Source organism: Natrix helvetica, assembly GCF_964273705.1.
Source record: "Natrix helvetica genome assembly, chromosome: 4".
In the NCBI taxonomy this organism is placed as follows: Eukaryota; Metazoa; Chordata; class Lepidosauria; order Squamata; family Natricidae; genus Natrix; species Natrix helvetica.
The window spans coordinates 92,751,979-92,777,186 of NC_138550.1; the positions used below are offsets into that span (position 1 = coordinate 92,751,979).

Below are 25,208 nucleotides of genomic sequence, written 5' to 3' on the forward strand. Positions count from 1 at the left end.
AAAAACAAACAAAAGTGCTGAAAACATTCTAAAGAAATTGTTCTTATGATTGTTGTTGTTGTTAGGCTGATTACTTCTTTGGTGTCTATTTACTATTTAGCCTGGATCCACTAGGATAGGTCAGCTTCTCCTCTTTTAGTATTACCTGTGCCAGAAGAAAAACCACCTCCACCAGAAAAGCAGTCACTTCCATGGTGACAAGTCTGCCCAACAGTCCCAAGATAGTGTCAGAGCTATGCCTGGGCCAAGTGAATCTTACACAGGTGCATCTCTAAGGCAGGCAATGAAAACATTTCTATAAGGACACCTTTGTTTGTGGGCCTAAGCTCTAAATATGGCAGGCATCTTGCTGTTACAGGTATCCTTTGAAGTTTTCCACCAGCCCAGGATAGACTAATCCTGCCATTGTGGCAAGGAAGAGGGAACAGCATCAAAGTCCGGCACAGCCACAGGGTTTCCAGGACCTAGTCTTACCCAATTTTCATAGTTGTCTAAGAAAAGGGAGGAGATCTAGAGGCAAAAATGACAGGACTGTCACTGTAGGTTTAAAAAAAAATCTGAAAGAAAATAGCAACCAATTACTTCCATACTGTTGTCAAAAAAGCCTTACAGATGTTTCTCTCTTGTAATCATGACAGTCAAGTTCTATTTGCAGGAAACAGACCTGTGTGCATGATTACACAATTACAAAAAAAAAAAAACCCAACAACTCATTTATTTACCACTGTTTCACCCTGCTGTTGTAGCCCCATGGCTTATGATAATAAATTTATCTAATTGTTATTACATAATTGATTTAAATTCTACCACTGAAATCTTTAGGAGTTTTAACTTTGCTTGGATCCTTTTCCAATTTATTTGTTCTTGGCAATTGTTATCTTTTTCCTATTTATTTCTCCAGAACATTATCAGATGAGCGTCCTGGAATCTGCTCCAGTCAGTTCCACCGTGGGTCGTGTTCTTGCTAAAGACTTGGATGAAGGTATTAATGCTGAGATGAAATACAGTTTTGTGGATGGGGATGGATTGGACGTCTTTGATATTACCACTGATCTTAATTACCAAGCTGGCATCATCACTGTGAGAAAGGTAATCAATTTTGTTTCTCAAAAGTGTGCAAACACTTTAGAACGCAGCACTCTCTGAATATACCTGGCAAATCTCTTCTGGCCAGCTATTTGATTTACTGAAGAACTGAAATACAAACACACCATTGCAAGAGATAACTCTTCTTCCATCTTTCAGATTAAATGCTGATAAAGTGAGGCATTCTGCATGCAGGCTATTAATTTGCCAAGGGACAAACAAATTGCTTTTTTTTTTTTTTTTGCAGTAAGCTTAAGGAAGGATCTGTCCATTCCCATTTTATTTTCTCCACAGTCTAAGTGAAGGGTTAGATTGAAAGGTAGTGGCCTATCCATGGTCACTAGTAAGCATTCTAGGCCAAACTTTGCTAGCTCTTGTCCAGAAAGGACACGATTAACATCAGAAGGAATGGTTAGCATAATCAGGTCTTCCCTTCTGATATGACTGTGACCAGAGTTTGCAAAATTTCGGCAAGGTTAACAGCTAGCAGTGGGACATTGATGAAAGAAATAATCCAGACTGGTACCCTTTTCACTTCTCAAATTCTTGGTTATATAGTGGTGCACTATATTGCATGTATATGTATACAGTTTACATATAGTAGCTGTCACAGAGATGTGAATGCATGCTTACAATTTTCTATTAAACTTGGATCTGACATTGCTTGGTGCATGAATATGAAAATATGGATAGAGAACAAAAATAAACTTCTTCCAAAATAGAGGTTGTTTCTAAACCAGAAACTTCTGGAACTACCAGGCATTTTCTTTTGATCAAGGTCTGTCCCAATTAAAAGGATTCCATTTTGCTAATATTCAGCAAAGTATCCATTATGTAAAAGTAAAGAGCACATAACCACTGCATTCTTGGAAATTAAGTAACCAGCTGGAGGCCTCTTAATGTTGTATAAGATCTTTGCAACCTCCATTTCCACTTTTACGAAGATTCTTTGGTCATTGCTAGAACTTGTTTTGCTGTTGTCACGAAGATTCGTTTTAATTATCCTTTTACTGTTGTACATAAAAAGTACAACATTACGTATCAGTGCAATACAATTATTGGTGTCATTTTCTTCTGAGGTAGAATATGCCCAACAAAAAAGCATGAAAGGTCAGCATGGAATAGAAATTGATCTGCAAAACGGAGAGCCTAGCATGTTGTTTTTCATTTTACTCCATTTCTCTGTAATAAAGACCTCTCTTTAAGAATTCAGCAAAGATAATAGAAGGCTTATAAACTAACCAAACATAATATATTTGAAACTCATTAGTTCCCCTGGAATGCTTAAGCATGTGCATAACTCCATTAACATCAATGGGATTAATAGTATACAAGCACAGATGATTATAGCCATTAAAATGTAAAAATGTGCAGCCTATACACTATACACTTCTGGTATACTCTTAATGTGATTGCTTCTACTAATCCTTTTTTTAAAAATAATATCTTTATTCAATTTCAAAGTCAAACATTAAAATACAAAGTAATATAAATGGGAAAAGGAATAGCAAAACGAATTAAAAGTGACAAAAAACCCACTACAAACATATTTGCAACAAAGATAACCTCCAACTTTCTTTAAATCTGGAGATAATAACAGTTCAACTACCTCTGTCTAAATTTAACTTAATAATACCAATATCTTAGAATATTAGTAATCCACTTTCTAAAACATCAACAGTCAGAAAATATTCTTTTCTTAATTTTACTAAATTGTAAAATTTAAAAATGAATATACTATTATTGTCAAATAAATTATTGGACAATAAATTGTCAAATGTGTGAATAAGCATATATTTTAAAAAGCTACAATATTTGTCTAACCCAATCAAATCAAATCTGAAATCCTACAGTCAAAAATTACTTTTTCTTCTTGCCTTGTAAGAAATCTAAGTCTCCAAGTCATAAAAAAAACTTACGGTATTTTTCGGAGTATAAGATGCACCGGTGTATAAGACACATCAAGATTTCGAACGGTAAGTAAGAAAAAAAGTTTTTGTCCTTCCTGGCCCCCAGGAGCACTCTGCAGACTACAGCAGGGCTGGGAAAAGGCAAAAATGTCCCAATTTTTGAGAAGAACAGGCCATTTTCCCCCCAAACAGGGACTTTTTGCCTTCCCCCAACCATGTTGAAGCCTGCAGAGTGCTTCTGGGGACTTGGAAAGGCAAAAACATGTTTGTTTTTGCAAAAACAAACTGTTTTTCACCCATTTTTTGCAAAAACTGGTGTATTTTTGCCTCCCTCAGCCCTACTAAAGCTTGCAGAGTGCTTCTGGGGGCTGGGGGAAGGCAAAAATGCCTCAATTTTTGCAAAAACCATCCCGTTTTTCAGCCCTTTTTCACAAAAATGGGATGTGGGGGTGGGGTTTCAGGAGGCCAAAATGGCTGTATTCAATGTATAAGATGCACTAACATTTCCATGCTCTTTTAGGAAGGGGGAAGGGCATTTTATACTCCGAAAAATACGGTAGTCAAATCATTGTCTCTAAGCAAAACAGTTTCATCATCTTGGTTATCTCCATTAATTTCAAAATCTATTCTTCCATTGTGGGTATATCTTTCCATCTTCAGTATGCAGCAACCTTGCTGCCAATATCATATATAAAAACAAAGTCCCGTGGTTTTTTTCCAACTGCTTATCTGCCATTCCTAAAAGAAAATCTTCAGGTTTCAATTTTACAACTATTTTCAAAATTTTCTGAATCCACATAAATATTTGATTCCAAATTTTCTTAGCTTTCCTACATGTCCACTAAAGAAGATAAAACATTATTTTCTAAATTCTAGTCTTGGTAGAATATTTATTTTATTGCATTTAACCAGTGTGGTTCATCAGAACTATACCTGGCTTTTGAGCAGGAATTTACCAAAACTCATGCCATTATTTTTTCATTAACAGAATGGAAAGAATTAAAGATTCCAAAACATTTAAATGACAGAATGAAACAGATCTCTCAAATACCATGTATGGATCAGCTTAGACCATGGGTGTCAAACTCATATCCAGCCCATGGGGTGCTTAAATCTGACCTACGGGACCGGCCTGGAAATATTAAAGGACTGACCCACAATGCCTCTGCAACCAAAATGCTGCAGGAGGCCATTCAGGCTGAAAATGGGCCATCTGGGCACCTCACGGGCCCGTCGCACACCCCGTTTTGGCCCGCAGGTTGCTGCAGGAAGCATCTGTCCTGTCTTCTCCCTGTTCCCTGCCCCCCCCCCCCGCCACTCTCAGAGGAGAATTACAATGGTGATCCAGCCCTCGAAGAATTCCAGTTTGACACCTCTGGCTTAGACAGTTCCACAGTATAGATTGAAATAGAAATTCAATTGGAATGATTTTTTTTTACAATGTTGATAAGTAGGAGGGATTGCTTTATGATTTGTCTTTCGTTTCTTCCTCTCTTTTTCCAGCCACTGAGCTTTGAGACCAAGAAAACTTACACTTTAAAAGTAGAAGGTGCCAATCCACACCTTGAAATGCGTTTCTTGAATATAGGTCCATTCCGGGACTCGGCAACTGTGCATATCAATGTGGAAGATGTTGATGAACCACCAGTTTTTGACCCTAGTTTTTATTTTGTGGAAGTGCCTGAAGATGTGGACATTGGGACCACCATACAAATGATAAACGCCAAGGACCCTGATGTGATCAACAATTCAATCAGGTTTTATTTATTTTTTTCCTTAATCATTCTAATTATATGAACTCCTTGGATTCACAGTTTGCTTGACTAATAGGTGTTGGAATACAATACCGAATTGTATATTCTTCTATTGCTTGGGGCCAGTTTATTCAGCAAAATTATCATCATATTATTTGTTCAAATCCAAATCAACATTTATTCAGACCTGTGTCTTTCCAATACAGGAAAGCCAATCTACCACCATTGTAGTATAGATGTCATGGAACTTGTAGGCCTCTATGGAATATCAAAGATATTTTATATGATGAAAACGTAGTTTGTGCAATCAGTATTCTAGCTGATTGCATAGTTTGTGCAATCCATCTCTTGCCATGTCTTTGCAAGGCAAACATAGTATATGGCTCACCATGTTATCCAAAGAATATACAAAGGATGTACAAATCCCTAGAAAAGGGAAGAGTGAGCAATTAGAAAAAAAAATATCTTATTTCTATGTTAACAAATGGTTTTTAGGAAATGGATAACCAATCTTTTCTGGTCACTTCCACACAATCCAGTATCCATTCATAACCAGATCTTTGTTATGTGGATATCAACAGTAAAGTTGAACATGCAGTTGTTTACATGTCAACAGGGAAAGAGACCTTATCCAGGGTGATCATATATTTTATAAGGCATGTTTGTATGTGTGTGTTAAGGTAATAAATTCCAGATCTGGAATATATTACTATAAAAACTCCAGCAGATTCAGATGTTTCACTCCTCTTTCTTTTTTATATCCTTTAATTAAAATATCAACTTGTAGAACGAAAAAGAGGGGTATGTTATGATTGTAGGAATTGTAGGGACTGCATTTGCAAGAGAAGATTAAAAACTGATCTTGAAGGATATTTACATGAGTAGATTTACATGAAAAAAAGATGATTTGTTAACCCAGTCCCAAACCATTTAAGACAATAAAAACGATGAACTACATATTAAAGACAAACTGGCAATGCAAGTAGAAAATAGATGTTATGTGATCCCAGTAGATGCGATTCTACATTTTACCAACTCAGTTCTCTATGTGTGTTTGTACAATTAAGTCTCAATTAATGTGGCTAATGAATCTCACAAAATGGTCACATTATTTGAATCCTGACTAATCAACGCAATGTTTTTGTGGAAAATGGGGTAATTGGTTCTAGCTCAGTGGAAATAAATTAAAATTTGTAAACATACATTTTATATATTTATTAATAAAATCCTATATACCAGTTAAAAAAAAGGATAAATCTGTATCCAAAGAGTACCAGCTGATTCCTACATTCTGCTACAGTTCTTCAATTTGCCTCCACTTTTTTCAATCTTGCTTTTCTCCATTTTGCACAAACAATGATTTGCATCTCAACTCTGCCTATGCTAGCCTTACACTAACTGAATTTTACCTCTTATTAAATACGACCTGTTATCAACTTATAAATCACACTAAAATGTATTTTGCACTATTTGAACTCACACTATTCACAACCTAGCTTTCTCTAAAAAATATTCTAAAAGATAGGTACACACTACAGATTTAGCACAAGAGAGACATTGTCCTAAATACTGAAACACTCCATAATGAGACCTGTGAGATGAACAATGTTTCCTTCTTATGATTTATTGGAAAGTACTCCGCCAGAGATGGAGTGTAGGAGAGAGATTCTGTTAACATAACTTTACAATAAGGTTGGAGCTATACTTCATGTCTGGAATACACAATTTTTACACAAAGGGATAAAACAGTCCAACCTATCAAAAACAGCACCACAAAAATCAAATTAGGAACACAAGTTGAAATAGGGAAGAAAATGGTAAGTGAGCACCTGTCTACCCTAGACGAGTTCAAATCACCAGGACCGGATGGATTACACCCCAGGGTTCTGAAGGAACTGGCAGACGAGATCTCAGAACCACTGAACTATATCTTTCAGGGATCCTGGAGCTACCAGAGAACTGGAAAAGAGCTGATGTGGTTCCCATCTTCAAAAAAGGGAAAAAAACAGATCCAGGAAACTGAAGACCTATCAGCCTGACCTCAGTACCAGGAAAGATTCTGGAAAAGATAATCAAGCAATGAATTAGCGAACACCTAGAAGCAAATAAAGTAATAGCCAAAAGCCAACATGGGTTTGTCAAAAACAGATCATGCCAGACAAATCTTATTGCATTCTTTGGCAAAGTGACAAAATTAGTGGACCAGAGGAATGCCGTCAATATAGTTTACTTGAACTTCAGTAAGGCATTTGATAAGGTAGACAATAACCTACTACTAGATAAAGTAGAAGAATGTGGGTTGGACAGCATCACCACCAGATGGATTCGTAACTGGCTGACCAACTGCACTCAACGTGTAGTCCTCAATGGAACTGCATCTACATGGAGGGAAGTATGCAGTGGAGTACCCCAAGGCTCTGTTTTGGGCCCAGTACTCTTCAACATCTTCATCAATGATTTGGATGAGGGAATAAATGGGGAACTCATCAAATTTGCAGATGACACCAAGGTGGCAGGAAAAGCCAACACTCCAGAAGATAGGCTAAAGATACAGAAGGATCTTGACAAACTTGAACATTGGGCACTATCTAATAAAATGAAATTCAATGGTGAAAAGAGTAAGGTTCTACATTTAGGCAACAAAAACGAAATGCACAGGTACAGTATAGGTGGTACCTTGCTCAACAGTAGTAACTATAAAAGGGATCTTGGAGTGGACAACCATTTAAATATGAGCCAGCAGTGTGCAGCAGCTGCCAAAAAAGCCAGCACAGTTCTAGGCTGCATCAACAGAGGGTTAGAATCAAGATCACGTGAGATGTTAATACCACTTTATAATGCCTTGGTAAGGCCACACTTGGAATACTGCATTCAGTTTTGGTCACCACAATGTAGAAAAGATGTGGAGACTCTAGAAAGAGTGCAGAGAAGAGCAACAAAGATGATTAGGGGACTGGAGACTAAAACATATGAAGAACGGTTGTAGGAACTGGGTATGTCTAGCTTAAGAGAAAGAAGGACTAGGGGAGACATGATAGCAGTGTTCCAATATCTCAGGGGTTGCCACAAAGAAGAGGGAGTCAAACTATTCTCCAAGGCACCTGAGGGTAGAACAAGAAGCAATGGGTGGAAACTAATCAAAGAGAGAAGCAACTTAGAACTGAGGAGAAACTTCCTGACAGTTAGAACAATTAATCAGTGGAACAGCTTGCCTGCAGAAGTTGTGAATGCCCCAACACTGGAAGTCTTTAAGAAGATGTTGGATAGCCATTTGTCTGAAACGGTATAGGGTTTCCTGCCTAGGCAGGGGGTTGGACTAGAAGACCCCCAAGGTCCCTTCCAACCCTGCTATTGTATTGTATTACCTTGCAAGACTGTCAACAATCTTGCAAGGCTGAAAGTACCACCACCACCCTTGCCTTGCCAAGAAACTAGGAAGGGTTCTTTCTGAGATGTTTCCTATTGTCCTGTTCTTTCTGAGGACATAGATGCTACTAGTCTCACCATTGCTTAATTTGCTGCTCTTCCTTTTGTCTTCCAAGGTCATTCTCACATATTATTATACAAAGTCTGCTTGCAGATACCCTATGTTCTTATCTATTTAGCAGTCTGAACCTACTTTAAATGCTGATAGGTAAAAATATTGAGCTCCGGACAAACTGAAATAAATAGCAGCAGCCTTAGAGGCAACACCATGACATTTTATATTGCTTCCTACACTCAAAGTAAATTATGTACTTTGCAAAGTAATACCATGTTAAGTCAGGAAGTCAATTCAACTTAAATTATGTAAACCCAATGGGGCCAAGATGCTCATTCAGAACCATTTTTTCACTGAGGTAACCTTCCTTAAAGAATCGGGGGGGGGGGGGGGATGATGCCACACACAAAATGTTACTAATTCCAAAAAAAAAGTGTTTAGAAGACAAAGTGAGAAAGAAGTTTCTTGGATGAATAGTTTCCTGAAATTACTTTGTCCCCAACAGTGACAAGCTTTTCTTGATGACAGTCAGCTAAGCAGAGAATTAATTTGGAATTGTAAAGATCTTGGATACAGTCCAGCCAAAGTTAAAACTTGTTTAATTTCATTGGTACCCAATGAAATAAATATAAAAAATGTGTTCTCACTTTAAACTTTGGCTCAATTGTTCTCTTATATTTCAAACAGTAAACTAATATTCTAGTCAAAAAATATTCTTATTTCATATTTCATCCTACAACTGCAATCCATTGAAATTCCAAGAAATAAGACTTAAAATCAAATATTCACAAATGTATATGGATTATTTTTAAAGGAGTTACATTTTGCTGAAAATAAATTATGAATGCTACTGCATTCTGTTTTCAGTTAATTTAAAAATATTTTACTATTGAAATGGTAAAAGCTATACTTTCCCTGTTAAAAAGGAACATGATGCATTTAAAGAATTTCGTCTGATTATCTTGCCTAGTTCTAAAGATGATCATTTATTTTGAATATTCATTTATATGAATGTTCAGGAGTAAATTCAATTTTATTGAGTGGGGTTTATTGGGGATGATTTATCCTCTAATATAGCTTTTTAAATTTCTGTTAATTTATGTTATTTATAGCTCATATTTATATTTATATAAGCTGTCTTTATTATTTTGATAAATAACCCTAATATAATATCCTGTGTCCCTGAAAATAAGAGCTCCCCAGATAATAAGCCCAATCGGGCTTTTGAGCGTATGCTCTAAAATAAGCCCTCCCCCAAAATAAGCCCTCCCCCAAAATATTGCAACACAACAGCAGCCATGAGGTGACCACGCTCGCTGCCTCCTGCACCTCAAAAATAATAAGACCTCCCCGAAAATAAGGCCAAGCGCTTATTTCGGGAGTCAAAAGAAAATAAGACCCTTATTTCGGGAATCAAAAGAAAATAAGACCCTGTCTTATTTTGGGGAAAACATGGTAACTGAACTAATCCCTAATACTCCTCCTCCCTCTTCCTATTTTTTCTATAACAACAACCCTATGAGGTAAGTTAGACGTGACTAGCTCAAAGTCACCTAGCTGGGTTTCATGCCTAAGGAAGAACTAGCATTCACAGGCTCCTGGTTTCTAGCAGGAGATGTCCTAGTCAGGACATCAAAATGGATTTAGAAGCTGATGGCAGATGATTTCCCTTGGGATTGACATGGCATAATATGGAATTTCTTGTATCTGGGAGTTAAAAAAAATTCCGATTCCTTGATTCTGTAATTACTATGCATTCAGGCTTTTCAGGATTATGCAACAGCTATTTTATGCATCTTGATTCTGAAATATGCTCAGAGGAGTTTATTAGGGAATGGACTTTCATGTTTTACATTTTTAATGAAAACTTAAATGACCACTTTTTGAGTACCCTGTAGAATTTGGTTTTGGTATGAGCAGATGCACTGATGGCTATGGTTTTTAAACTGCAACCCTATGCAGACTCTTAATTGAAACTATGTCATACTAAAACTATCGGTGCTTAATTTGTAGAAACATTGTGGAATTGTATTGCATGAATAAGATTTCACTTTTACTGCCCTGAGTAAATTCATGAATATTTAGAAGCAAGTCCCACTGTGATTGGTGTGGTTATTTCATTAGCATGTTTACATACTGTACTAAATAATGCTTTTTTCCCGCCCTAGACACAGTATGAATATTAACTGCTTTTCATGTCTCCAAAGGTCAATTACCAAACAAAGAAAGATATCTAATTCTTCCTAATGTTACCAACTGCTAATTCTGCTCATCTTAATTGTTTTCCATTGTCCTAAATTCTTTAAAAGAGAGCAATGCCTCTTATTCTTTCTCAAAGAGAGTCTAAGAAATATCCAATAATTTTATATTTCTTAATTTAATATGGATGTTAATTTTTTTACCCTTTTAAAAATTTAATATCCAGAATTAAACACTCTTCCTTGTATTCATGAAACCAGCAAAACACGTATATGTCTTTCTTCGCTAAAGGAGATGAACAAGTGGAATCTAAAGTGAACTAGCATAGCATTATTTCTTCTACTCCTACTGCACAAATCAATGTTAAAAGATTTTTCAGGGATTAGGTGATTGAGCCAGTAAACTACACATATAAATTAGCATCTGAACTGAATTACTGTTAAGTCCACAGAGCTAAACAAAAAAAAATAGTGATGAAACTAAATTACACCTCAATTTGTAATGGCAGGTTCTAACTACAACATTTTTTTAAAAATGTGAACTTCTACAGATACTCCATTGATCGAAGCAGTGATCCTGGACGCTTCTTTTATGTGGACATTATAACAGGTGCTCTGATGACTGCAAGACCTCTGGATCGGGAAGACATTTCATGGCACAATATCAGTGTGCTAGGTGTGGAAATGAGTAAGGCAATCAAATTATTATTTATTTACATTTATTGGCCACCCAACTCCAAATGACTCTGTGTCTGCATTTGTCTGTGTGTGTGTGTTTCTGTACAGCAAGGATATATCACTGTATATCATTGGAGGCTTTCAAGAAGAGAAATTGTATAGACTCTCCTGCTCAAGCAGGGGGTTGGACTAGATCAGAGGTGTCAAACTCAAAGCCCAGGGGCCAGATCCTGCCTGCAGGGTGCTTAGACCTGGGCCTTGGAGCCACCCTGGAAATAGCAAAGGGATGGCCCAAAGCCATGTGCAGCTGTTTTCTCTGGAACAGGGTTTCAGGAGGCCATTGCAGCCAATACAGAGTTTGGGAGCCTGTTTATGCTGGCAGAGCATTCAGGCTATTATAGACGCCCCCGACATGAGTGACGTTGAGCTGGCTACACCCACAAAAAAAATCAAACACAACCCTGATGTAGCCCTCAATGAAATCAAGTTTGACACCCCTGGACTAGATGACTTCCAAAGTCCTTCCAACTGTATGTTTTATGTTCTAGGGTTATACAATTCTTTAACTTTCTGGAGTGAAATCAAATATTTTATGCTCATGGTAGAAGAAAAAAAAGAAACAAGGAAAAATAAAATCAGTTCCCTTTTGCATTTCTAATTTCTAATGAAGGCTCCAATGTACATATGTTCGCTAAAACATAACACCAACAAGTCTGAACAGCACCATATATGAGCCATGCCTTTGGTCTTCTTCACAGCTATTCAGTAACACAGACATCCTTATCTGTTCCAGTATGAAAGGTAGCAGTGCTTCTATTTTGTTTTCCTCCCTAATACCAAACATTGTCCAAGGGCAATGTCAAGATATAGAAAATCTGTTAGGCTTTGTCACACATTATCCTAGAGAAAAGTCACTCACAATGATACAACTGGGAAAGTAGCAATGCAGGCAGAAGAGGGATCAACAAAGGAGACATCGCATATTATACTGAGCAGGAATGCATAGTATTTCCATTCAGCAGTGATGAAAGCCAAGCTTCAGATTTCTATCTGCCAACTCCTGTTCTCTATCCTCTGGAGTGTCCTTGCCTCCCTAAATAAAGCACAGTGAAAAGATATATTTGAGCTAATCTTAACTACAGTTAACGTGGGCTCCATTTGATCAGTATTTACAGCCAGTCTCCCAATTCCATCTTTTGATCATTCAACTGAAATTACGAAGCCAGTGCATATTTATAAAACCCACGTGTGTATATGCAAATAATGAAGTTCGAATTTAATCTGTATACCCCGGGAGCAGTAGGAAGTATGGTTACTCAAATAATTAACATTCAAAGGAATTATGGTCTAAGGGAGATTTTGACGTTTGTCTGAAATACAGTTCAGGTAAGAGCTACCTATACTTAAGGGGGGGGGTTCTAGCCTGTGTTACTGCTGGTTTGCTCATGGGCGCACTTTGCACGTGTGCACACTGCACGAACACATGCACAGTTCAATAGAAATTGTTCTGCACATGTGCAGAACTCAAAAACAAGATGACGGTGGTGATTGCGGTGACCCGGGAACTGGTTCAGAGGTATGGCCAGCCTGGGTCGCTGCCAGTTCTGTGACCCAGGCTGGCATGTCACTACTGATTCGGCCGAACCAGATCAAAGTGGTAGGAACCCACCACTGCTGTACATATTCTCTCCAAGAATTATTAGTTGCAGAACAGGGGCTCTGAGTATTACAAAGTTTATCAGAGTAGGAAAAAACAATATCAAAGAAGATTAGCTGACTCAGGGAATTGCTAATAAATTCAATCTCAGATTGAAAAATTATTTGAGCAAGCAATTGTTTGTTTTAATTGTCCTATGAAATGCTTTAAAAATCAAATCACCACATTAGAACAACTTACTCCGAGCTTAGTTCTCATTTTGCTTTACAGTGGAGTAGCAAAATGTGGAACTCACTGTCAAACATGATATCACTATGCTATGAATTGTACAATTGTTCCCCAGCATACTACTAGTGACAGAAAATGTCCTTAAAATATGGATGGTTTAGTTACTGCTGATTTATTGCCTACTTAAACATCCCATGAGATACCATCACATTTTGAGAAGGAAAATTATTATATGATCTTATTACATCGCATGGTGAATATGGTGGAGGAGAAAAAAAATCCCACTGTTGAGATACTTAGGTTGTTAAAACTCTGTGGTGTTATCTTTTTGTTTACAAAAAAACAGATGATAAGCTTCTGGCCAGCAAGGATTATGTTGAAGTATCCCATTTAGATATTAACACCTTCATGTGGAAAATATATAGTAAACTATTTTCATTTGTGCAATTCAAGAAAAATATTTAAACTATTTTGACATCAAATTAGTGCCCTACATTGAAGTAATAGGTTTAAAAAGTTGCAATTCTTCTAATTCATTATGATGATGATTGGTTGCACAATCAGCTAGATGTTTAGACTTGGCCTTTTTAATCTAACTATTGAGTCCTTCCCAAGGAACTTTCATTAACATTGTTAATGTATTGGTCACCCAACTCTAGTTATTATTCTGTTTGTATAGCTTTTCCAAATAGTGCATGCTTTCTTGGATACTACATTCCACAAAGTTTCTTTGTGCATATTTGTGAGTTAAACCTGATGAGTATTAGGAATGGTTCATTCCTACTAATTTGTGTTATGTAAAATCCTTGTTGATAAATCCTACTACTTGTTTCCATTGTGTGTATGACTACCGCTACCCTGCACAGTCCTATTATCACAAGGGCAAATCACAGACTTCCCAACATATATAAAGTTATATTAAAGGTAAAGGTTCCCCTCACACATAGGTATTAGTTGTTCCCAACTGTAGGGGACGGTGCTCATCTTTGTTTCAAAGCTGAAGATCCAGCTCTGTCCGAAGACCTCTCCGTGGTCATGTGACTGGCATGACTAAACGCCAAAGGCTCACAGAATGCTGTTACCTTCCCACTATTTTTCTATTTGCATTTTTACATGCTTTTGAACTGCTAGATTGGCAGAAGCTGGGACAAGTACCAAGACCTTACTCCGTTAAGTGGTGGTAGAGATTCAAACTGCTGAACTGCCGACCTTTCTAATTGATAAGCTCAGCATCTTAGCTACCATGTCCCTAAAGTTATATTAGTTTTAGAATAAAATGTTTTTTAAAAAAAAAGTTTATCTAAAAATACCCTGTTTCCCTGAAAATGAGCCCTCCCCAGATAATAAGCCCAATTGGGCTTTTGAGCGCATGCGCTAAATTAAGCCCTCCCCCAAAATATTGCAACATAGCAGCAGCCATGAGGTGACCACACTCGCCGCCTCCTCCATCCCAAAAATAATAAGATCTCCCTGAAAATAAAGCCAAGCGCTTATTTCGGGGATCAAAAAAAAAATAAGACCCTGTCTTATTTCTGGGGATTTGAAATAGCCTAATTGCAGTCTAATCACTGTTTAATAATTAACAAAATTAAGTTACGGGGCTCAACATAAGTCAGTCAGACAGAGATATGTTTAGCTATTTCACAATCCAAGAAGCAAATATAATGCACAATTTATATTAAAAACATTTTAAAAACTGACTAATTAACTATGTCTACATATCTAGTAAGTAGCTATAGATAAAATTATAAGTTGAAAAGTATATGTCTTTATTTGTCAAATTTAGATATCTCACTGATTCTGGACAGTTTACAACCAAAAGCTATAAACCCAAAGAAATAGGATTAAAAACAGGGTTAAAAACAGAATCTGGAGGCAGAAGTTGATTAATTGTTCTAACTGTCAGGAAATTTCTCCTCAGTTCTAAGTTGCTTCTCTCCTTGATTAGTTTCCACCCATTGCTTCTTGTTCTACCCTAAGGTGCTTTGGAGAATAGTTTGACTCCCTCTTCTTTGTGGCAACCCCTGAGATATTGGAATACTGCTATCATGTCTCCCCTAGTCCTTCTTTTCATTAAACTAGACATACCCAGTTCCTGCAACCATTCTTCATATGTTTTAGTCTCCAGTCCCCTAATCATATTTGTTGTTCTTCTCTGCACTCTTTTATCTTAGACACCACAAGTCAAAAGTCTTAATACAGTAAAATGCTATCTACTAAATGGTTGATCTCAGCCTAGAGGAGATCAACCCTGACTGCTCTTTAGAAGGCCAGATTCTGAAGATGAAACTCAAATACTTTGGCCACCTAATGAGAAGGAAGGACTCACTGGAGAAGAGCCTAATGCTGGGAAAATTTGAGGGCAAAAGAAGAAAGGGATGACAGAGAATGAGTGGCTGGATGGAGTCACTGAAGCAGTAGGCATGAGATTAAATGGACTCCAGAGGATGGTAGAGGACAGGAAGGCCTGGAGGAACGTTGTCCATGGGGTCACGATGGGTCAGACACGACTTTGCAACTAACAACAACAACAAATCTGTCCAGTGCATTCTCCAGAGATCTTTCATGCAATTCAGGATAAATTTATGCTCAGGCAGAACACCTCTGATATTAAGTCACTCTTCTCTCCTTTCAGACAATCCTTCACAGGTTGGCAGTGTTTCAGTAACAATAAGAGTCCTGGATGTAAATGACAACGTACCCGAATTTCCCAGGTTCTATGAGGCATTTGTCTGTGAAAATGCAAAAGTTGGACAGGTGAGAAGCTGAAACAGTATTTTATATTTAAAACTGGTACCATTATCTACTACCTTTATCCCTAACCTAATATTGTATCAATATGTCTGAAATAGATTTCAAAGGGTACAGTAGCTTATAAGTGCAAGGAATAAGAATATTGCTAAGTCTACATGTACGAGCACAAGTATGTCGGTTCCCATTACAATTTCAGTAGAATATATAATACTAATGTAATTTAGTATTTAATTTAACTATCTAATTTAAATATTACATTAAATCCACTGCAATGTTTAAAAGAGCAGCAAAGCAGCAGTAAAATTAATTTCTTATTATATCCTCCAAACTGTGGCAAATGAAACAGAAATGTTAAAATATATATTTTATAGCTAGAATATAGAAAAAGGAGGAGAAATCTGAATAAAACACACACGATAGATATGTAAAAGTAACTCTGCCTTTAAATAGATTTACATTTTGTTCGAAAGAAAACATATTGATCAGTCTTTCCATGGTGTCAATTAAGAGACATTTCTAAAGGTTGAGTAGATACATTTTGATAAAGGATTTTAAATCTAGGGCAGCTATTTCTTTCCAATAGCACATTATCTTCAAGCTGCAGACTAAACATGACAGATGTTTAGGAGTTTGGATCCTTGCTAGCCACCTGCCCTCTAACCCAGCGGTGTTAAACTCAAGGACCACTGGCCAAATCCGGCCCATGGGTGCTTAGATCTGGCCCGCAGGACACCCTAGAAACAAGGACCAGCCCTTCCGAGCTCCATTTTCAGCTGGGACAGCCTCCTGCAGCCTTCTGCCAGTGAAAATGGAACTTGAGCCGCCACAGGCACCCTACAGGAGTGATGTCGAGCTGGCCACACCCACCCTGGCCACACCCACCCCATTCCCTCAAGGTCAAATACAACTCTGATGCTGCCCTCAATGAAATCAAGTTTGACACCCCTGCTGTAACCCAACGTTAATTTTGTAGTTCTAGTTGTCCTGGGTTTTTGTCCTATTTCATGAGATGGGGGAGTTGGTGGGATGTAACTGGTCTTTTTTCTTTTTGTAGCACTTTTTATCATGAACCATCCAGAGTTATTTGCTCTCAGGTGGTATGTAGATTAATAAAATATATGAATAAACAATTCTAAGGTTTTTCACATACACATGTGACATATCAATGCAGAAGTAATATGCATTATTAACATCATAATTACGTATAAATATTATTTCCCATAAATTCACGTGCTTTTTCAGCTGTCTGTTTATATCAATTTGATAATGCCAGCAAGATTATTATATGCACAAAGATGAAATGGAGGAATGAACTGTAAATGAACAAGTAAAAATAGCAATGCTGACATTTTAATCATGCGGAAAACAATAAGTACTTTTTAAAAACACTGGCACCTTTTTGTGGATTATTACTAAAAGAACAAAAAAATGAAATGATTTGTGGATTTAATGATTGAAACATATGAGAAATAAATAAAGGTTTAAAAGAATTTGTAGAAGAGTTCAGAGAAAGAAGAGATGCTTGTTAATATCTATTGAAGAAAAGTTGCTTTTTTCTTTTCTTGCAATTCTTTCTTCTTTTTTCCTTGTTTTGATCTTTTTTGTCTTTACCTTTAGATTTGCTTTACATTTTACCTAACAATAATATAAATATATACATCAAAATATAAAAACATGCATTTACATAAATTTAAAATCTTTATTTTTTTTAATGATTGTAGGTCTAATTGGAAGTTTTGTGGGAAGTATGGCAAGCTAAATTGATTAGAGAAAAGATTATATTGACATTTACGGTGGTTAAAAAAGTGCATTGTTGCTGTAATACATTCGTGTGTATTCTGTGCATGTAATCAAAATTTACTTGAAAGGATATTGGATTTTACTTGAAATTACTTGGGATTTAGAATAAACATTTTGAAATCAATGTATTCCAAACAATTAATATCCCATTTTTTAATGTCTTTTCTAAGCATAATTAAATTGCATTCAACCTATCAGATTGTGGATTATTAGTCAAGAATCGGTTTTCATTGGGCCTAATCTTACCTTCACAAGAATCGGTTTTCATTGGGCCTAATCTTACCTTCACTAACTAGAAGTTTATTCCTAAAGACAGAGAGAGGCGGACCTATTTAAAAGACTCGTATGACCGCCCATCTTATTTGTTACAAGTTCAAGAGGCTCACAAAAGAGTAATAAAAACCCAAAGAGTGAATCACCATTTGGACCTAATCACATGCCATGTTTCTGGAAGCCTTGATCACCACAAGGTGGCAGAGCTCACAGCAGCAAGAACCCGGTCCATTTCCTCAGATTCAACAGTTCACTCTCTTTCTGCATGTTTTGGTTACTCACAAACTAGGGGAGACATGATAGCAGTGTTCCAATATCTTAGAGGCTGCCACAAAGAAGAGGAACTCAAGCTATTCTTCAAAGGCCCTGAGGGTAGGACAAGAAGCAATGGGTGGAAACTAATCAAGGAGAGAAGCAAATTAGTACTAAAGAGAAATTTCCTGACAATTGGAACAATTAATCAGTGGAACAACTTACCTCCAGAAGTTGTGAATGCTCCAACACTGGTTGTTTTTAAGAAAATGATAGATAACCATTTGTCTGAAGTGGTGTAGGGTTTCCTGCCTGAGCAGGCAGTTGATCTAGAAGACCTCCAAGGTCCCTTCCAACTCTGTTTTTCTATTCTATTCTATTCTATTCTATTCTAATATTGCTTCATGTTTTGGAGCTCCTCAGTAAACCAAGGGGCTCTATGAGGTCTGCAACCAGAGAGAATCCATGCAGGCACATTCTAGTTCATGAGCCTTTCCACATGCTTGTTCCAAGCTGCAAAGTGTCCACTGAACCACATGCCAGAAGTTGAGAGGGGAAAAAAAACAGTTGTCTTCAAAAAGTGTGGGGATACCAATTAAATAGGATATCTATAGTATATAAAATGTTAGGGTGACAATATAATTACATTGGTGTAATGTAACATAGTGTAGAAAAGTGTAATATATAAATATTCTTTCCTAGCCCTACTAATTGATTTTCTTGCAGGGATTATCTGTATAGAAACCGTGTGCTCTTTCACTGAGATATGGACCATACAAATTTGTCCTTCTCACATGAAGCAAAACAACTCCTGAGGAGATTGTTTTTTTCTTAACCACTGATCCCTGCAATATTTTTATTGCCTTCATAGCTCTCTGCTTCCTCTTCAACTACTACTTTCATACTATTAAAAGCTACATTTATTTTGCTCTCAGATTAATTCTTAAAAGCGTTTATCTCCACTGGAATTGTCATTTATCAATTGTTTTGTTCTTCTGTCCCACAGCTGATCCAGACAGTAAGTGCAGTGGATCAAGATGATCCACAAGACGGACAGCACTTCTACTACAGCTTGGCTCCTGAGACAGCAAATAACCCCAATTTTACTCTTAGGGACAATCAAGGTAATTGAAGTAGGCATCAATTTGTTTGGCTAATTAATATCTTCTGAAGTAGGTTGAATTGCAGGAACTCTGTTTAAAATTGCTTTTTGAGCCAACCATTTCAAATAATAAGTGACACCTACTCCTTAAAAGCAGCCATGAAATAAAGCTTTCCTTTTGCTTTTAGGAAAGTTACAAAGAATTTGCTTCGTATTTCTCAGGGCAGTGATACAGCCGTTTCTTTTGAGGAACAATAACAAGGTTTCGCGAATCCAAAGCTTTTTATCATTGTAGGTATTTTCAGTAATAAATCGGTGGCGAGACAGAGGGGAAGAAATGTCCAAATGAATATTGTTTCATTTATTTTTCTTAATCCTGAGCTTTCTATGAACTTTCCCCAAACACAGAAAAGGTCATTGCCTATTATTTCAGATTTTCTTCCTTCGGGTGATATGTAGATACAAACAAGAAAGGGGACTTCAAAGAAAATGTGGGAAAATTTCCTGCATCCGGTGGCACTTCCTCCTTAATGAAACCCTTTTTTTTTTTTTTTGCTTTTGGCTTGCAAGCTAATTCTGTACAGTGGCACCTCGGTACCCATCATTAATTGGTTCCGAGTGGCACAATGAGTAATAAAGACAATGAGTACCAAACAAATTTTCCTATAAAGAATAATGCAGTATAACACAAGGCAGCTGACATCGACAAGTTCTAGCTTGTGTGTTGAGTACTGATTAATATTGGGACAAAATGTTCATATCAAAATGTGTTGAGTTTCAAAGCAACTGAATATCAACGTACTACTGTAGTCCCAGGAAAATATGCATTTTAATTTAACAGGTACAAATAAAGTGCAACAAGGCCATTATAACTTGTCAATTCTTCCTTAACATCTACTTAATTCTATTTCTATTTTCCTGGAATTACACAAATGCTGCATGAGCTAAAAAAAAGTTTCTTCTTCTTTTAGAGAAATCAACCAGGTGTAACAAATATACACAAGTCCCTTTCAAAAATACCTTTTCAGTTCACTTCCATTGCCTTCCCTTTCTTTTGGAATTCCAGTTTTCCCCCACTTCATATAGCAATTCTTTTTGGCTTCTGAGCATGCTCAAGTTCCTTTTGCCTAGTTGTAGTTTCTACGTTTTTTATTTATTATTTAAAAAAATATTAGGCAAACCAAGAGTTTTTCCTGAGTCTGGTGACACCTCCCCCTGTTCAGTGGATGATATTCTTTTAATTCAGTAAAACAGTTGGGGAAATGAATGAACTATTAATATAGAGAATGATATAAAAATAAGCTGCACTGTAGCATCACCTAATGGTGAACATTATTTCAACAGCTGGAGAAGCAAGGAAAAAGTAAATTTTACAAAAAGGAGTTCCTTGAAAATGTAGTAAAGATTGCTTTGGGACACCTTACTCACAAAATCAGTTTTTTCACATAGCCGTAGACTAAAAGTTGAATTGGTATATTGTTTCAATTTAATTTTTTTTAAAAGTTGCTTTATAAAATGGACTGGCCAGTTTGCTAAATTTCTAACTTATCCACAACGGGCTTAGCATGTGGTCAGGCAGTGATTATTCTGTGCGTGTTCAGGAAGACGCATGCACAAAAATTACAGATTCTTTTCGGCCTACTCAGTTCAACCTGGAAAGGGTTTGGTAAAGGACATTGTCAGGTTCCAAAAACAGACACACCTTGTGGTTCTTCCAAACAGATTTCTTTATTTTTCTGTGGAAAAATTAGACCCGCCATCATAGGTCTACAGCAATGAAGCGCCCAGATTTATTATTTGGAAATTGCTGACAAGATTGCAAGATATTGCTTTGCTGGGACCCATTTTCTTTCCTTAAACTTACAACTACTGATGAGCTTGAAAGAAATCATCATTAAAAGATTTGTGATATAGGTTCACTTAATACTTGGGGCATTCTGCTGAAACAACGTTCAGATATAAGACAGGAAGAAAGGAGGGAATTCTCTCTTTTGCCTCTGTATTTCGGCATCTTAATTAGGAATGACAAGAGAGGTTTGTTGTTAAAAAGCAGTTTTCAGGCCCATCAATTTTTATCAGGCAGAAGAATAAAAAGTTCTGGATCTCCCCACTTGTGCTATTGCTTTCAACATTCTTTCTTTATTTTTAACAGGGGTCTCAGAATGATGGATATGAATATTAAAAAGGGATATAGCTTAGAATAAAATAAGACATTAAAATGTATTACAACATATTTATCACAGCTAGAGTTCAATCTACGAACCTAAAGCTCCCCAAAACTTCCAAATAGTTTCACTTATAAGAAAAGAGTACAGGATATTTAAACTGAAGTTCTGAAATGTAATGCGCTGTCGTGCCTTAGGTATCTCTATTTTACTTGTTCTTTCTCTCCTTTCTTCTCCTTCCTTCCTTTTCACTGCCCGCCATCTTTTAATTTGCTCTTTTCATTCAATTTTCTTATATGCAACTACGTTCATTGCCAGAAATACAGGTGAAATAATATATCTAAGGTCATGAACAAAATCGCCTGGCTAGCAGGAGGCCATATCAATTGAGCAAATAAATACATGTTTCACAAACAACAATAATATTATCCACAGCATGGATATGAACAAGCCAGCTTCCAAAGACAGAGAACTATATGTCATTGAAAGTCGAGAGCAGTGATGGTGCTCACCGAGTGCTGAAAGGGATGTGCAAAAACATCATGCACTAGCTCATCGGTGCGACACTCCGGAAAAGCCAAACTTCCAGGTTCTAGCGCATATGTGTGCCTGATGATCAGCTGGCCGGTGCACATGCCCAGGCCAGTTTTCAGCACTGGCGCACATGTGAAAGGACCGCACTTCGGAAAAGCCAAGCTTCCAGGTTCTGGCACGCATGCACACCCAACAATCAGCTGGCCAGCGCACATGCACATACCAGTTTTTGGCACTGCATCATGCGTGAAGGACAGCTGATTGTCATGCGTGTGTGCATGCCAGAAACCTGGAAGGCAAACAGGCAAGGCCGCATGTGCCGGGTGACATAGCTTCGCATGCCACTTTGGGCACACATGCCATAGGTTTGCCATCACAGGTCTAGAGTAATTCACAAGCAATTGCCGATTCCAAAAGTAGTTAAGTTGCACCTGTAAGTAAAAGTAAACATAATACTGTAAGTTTACAAAACTAATCCAAAAATCAGTTTTGTAATAGGTATATTTAATATTTTAGCATTGTGAATAAGTATTGTTTTTTTTCTTTTTCATTCTTCTTTCTTGTTTTCTTCCTTCCTTCCTTCCTTCCTTTTTTTCTGCTTTCTTTCTCTTTAGACAACACAGCTTGGATTTTAACCAAGAGATCAGGATTTCGGCAACATGAGCAGAATACCTTTTATCTTCCCATCTTAATAGCTGATAATGGACGTCCTGTGCTAAGCAGTACTGGAACCGTAACCATTCATGTTTGCAGTTGTGATGAAAAGGGTCTTGTGATGTCCTGTAATGCAGAGGCCTACATACTCCCTGTTAGCCTGAGCAGAGGAGCTCTGATTGCCATTCTAGCTTGCATTTTTGTTTTGCTTGGTAAGTATACATACCATCTCAAAAACCAATCTAATAGTCTTCAGGCAAAATAAAGGATGTGGCAAGATTTGTTGGGCTGTAATACTAATCACCACAGGTAGCCCTCGATTGGGGCTCACAATTGAGCCCCAAATTTCTGTTGCAAAGTGAAACCTTTGTTAAATGAGTTTTGCCCCATTTTACGATATTTCTTGCCACTGTTGTTAAGTGAATCCCTGTAGTTGTTAATTGTGTGAGAAAGTTGTTAAGTGAATCCAGCTTCCCATTGACTTTGCTTCTCGGAAGGTTCATCACACGAACCCAGGACACTGCAACCGTCATAAATATGAGCTAGTTGCCATGCCCCTTCAATTTTGATCATGTGGGGATACTCCAGTGGTCATAAGTGTGAAAAACGATCCTGAGTCACTTCTTTCAATGACATTGTCAACTTTGAACGCTCACTAAATGATCTGTTGTAAGTCGAGGATTACCGCTATAGTGGTAGCAATTTTGAGCGAGGGAGAGAGGGAAGTCGACCTCGTTGATTACTTTTACATATAAAATATTTCTTGTTGATTTGTCTTGAGTGAAGAAAAATAGCTGTCTAAGTATTTCTATTTCGTTTAGTTCTGGTGTTACTGATCTTATCCATGAAAAGACACCGGAAGCAGCCTTACATGCTTGATGAGGAAGAAAATATCCATGAGAACATTGTCCGATATGACGACGAAGGCGGTGGGGAAGAAGATACGGAAGCTTTTGACATTTCTGCCCTGTGGAATCCCAGAGAGGCCCAAGCGTTCATGAAGAACCGACAAGACATGATGCCAGAAATTGAAAGCCTCTCAAGATACGTTCCTCAGGCCTGCACAATGGACAGCAGTGTTCACAGCTATGTATTGGCCAAACTCTATGAAGCAGACATGGACCTCTGGGCACCTCCCTTTGATTCCCTCCAGACCTATATGTTTGAGGGCAATGGCTCAGTGGCCGAATCGCTCAGTTCCTTACAGTCTGTAACTACGGACTCAGAACAGAGCTATGACTATCTGACAGACTGGGGACCACGCTTTAGAAAGCTGGCGGAAATGTATGGTGCCACAGAGGGGACTGGGACTCTTTGGTAACTAAAAAAGCCAAGTACTTGATACTCAAATGCCGCCATCTAAACTTGTACTCGTCTGATATGAGACACTGGTGGGATGGCCTCTTACAATTAGCAATACGATGCTTGAGGGGGAATGCAGAAGAGTTTGAATAAATCAAAGCACTCTCTGGATCAGCTTTATGAAATTATTTTAAGCTATATTTGTAAACGATGATAAACAGGAGAGAAAGAGAGGTGGGAACAATTTCGTGGGATTTTTTTTTTAAATTTTCTTTCAAAGACTACACAATGAACATTTGGTTCTGGATTAGAATGACATTATTATCTTGCTGACTTAAGACACAAGCACGCACTCACATCCATGGACCACTTATTAACTTTTTTACATCTGCGTGTAAAAATCTATACATTTCAATTCACATGGAATTGTGTGTAGAAAGCCGTCTCCAGTAGATGATTTCTTCCTCTTTGTTTATAAAAGAAAAAGAATACAGGAAGACATCAATAAAATGGAAGATTTTTTTTTACCAGCAAATCCTAATGAAGAGGCTAAAGAGCAAAAGAGTTGAGTGAAGTGGAAGGGAGAACAACTGACCCGTGTGTCATATGCATTATTACTAATATCAAATTAATGTATGCAGAGTCTCTCTCCTCAGCTTTTAAAAACTACGATTCAAAATCAAATCCTAAAAATTATGCCTCCTTTCTGCACTGTAGATACTTCTTCCACGTGCCAAATGCAAGAATCAGATGTTACCAGTAAAAGCCAAATAAAGTTTTAATTTCATATCTACATGATGTTAGAGGGCCTTTCCCAAACTAGTCAAGATCAAACTGAGGGAAGTTTACACTGTAGGTGACCTACTTGAACAAATGCAGTATTATAGAGGAATAAAAGGATGTAATAAATATTCCATATATAAGTTTTGTATATTTGTTAATAATTTTGGTAATAAATATCATGTACTGGATGCAGTACCTTAGAACTCTTTTAATAAAATTTAAATTGAAGGAAAAAGAATCTGCAAATGATCTTTTGTGTGTTATAGCTAAAGAGCCCCTTGACCGAAGCCCTTTCAATCAGAGGTGGTATTCAGCAGGTTCTGACCAGTTCTGGAGAACTGGTAGCGGAAATTTTGAGTAGTTTGGAGAACCAGTAAATACTACCTCTGACTGGCCCCACCCCCATCTATTCTCTGCCTCCCGAGTCCCAGCTGATCGGGAGGAAATGGGGATTTTGCAGTAACCTTCCCCTGGAGTGGGGAGGGAATGGAGATTTTACAGTATCCTTCCCCTGCCGTGCCCGTCATGCCACACCCACAGAATTGGTAGTAAAAAAAACTGTGAATCCCACCACTGCTTTCAATCCCTGTTTTATAT

At 37.4% G+C, this 25,208-nt stretch overlaps 1 protein-coding gene across 1 annotated transcript in view; it reads left to right on the forward strand.

Annotated features, from left to right (window-relative positions):
• CDH20 (cadherin 20) overlaps positions 1 to 24,838 on the forward strand; it is a 207,333-nt gene extending 182,495 nt beyond the window's left edge. Inside the window, exons 7-13 of the mRNA XM_081951855.1 lie at positions 902 to 1,089; positions 4,500 to 4,753; positions 10,981 to 11,117; positions 15,628 to 15,749; positions 19,078 to 19,195; positions 22,487 to 22,738; positions 23,348 to 24,838. Of these exons, the coding sequence (XP_081807981.1) occupies positions 902 to 1,089; positions 4,500 to 4,753; positions 10,981 to 11,117; positions 15,628 to 15,749; positions 19,078 to 19,195; positions 22,487 to 22,738; positions 23,348 to 23,847 (1,571 nt within the window). The 3' untranslated portion in view covers positions 23,848 to 24,838. The remainder of the gene's footprint in view (positions 1 to 901; positions 1,090 to 4,499; positions 4,754 to 10,980; positions 11,118 to 15,627; positions 15,750 to 19,077; positions 19,196 to 22,486; positions 22,739 to 23,347) is intronic.
• Positions 24,839 to 25,208: the final 370 nt, after the last annotated feature.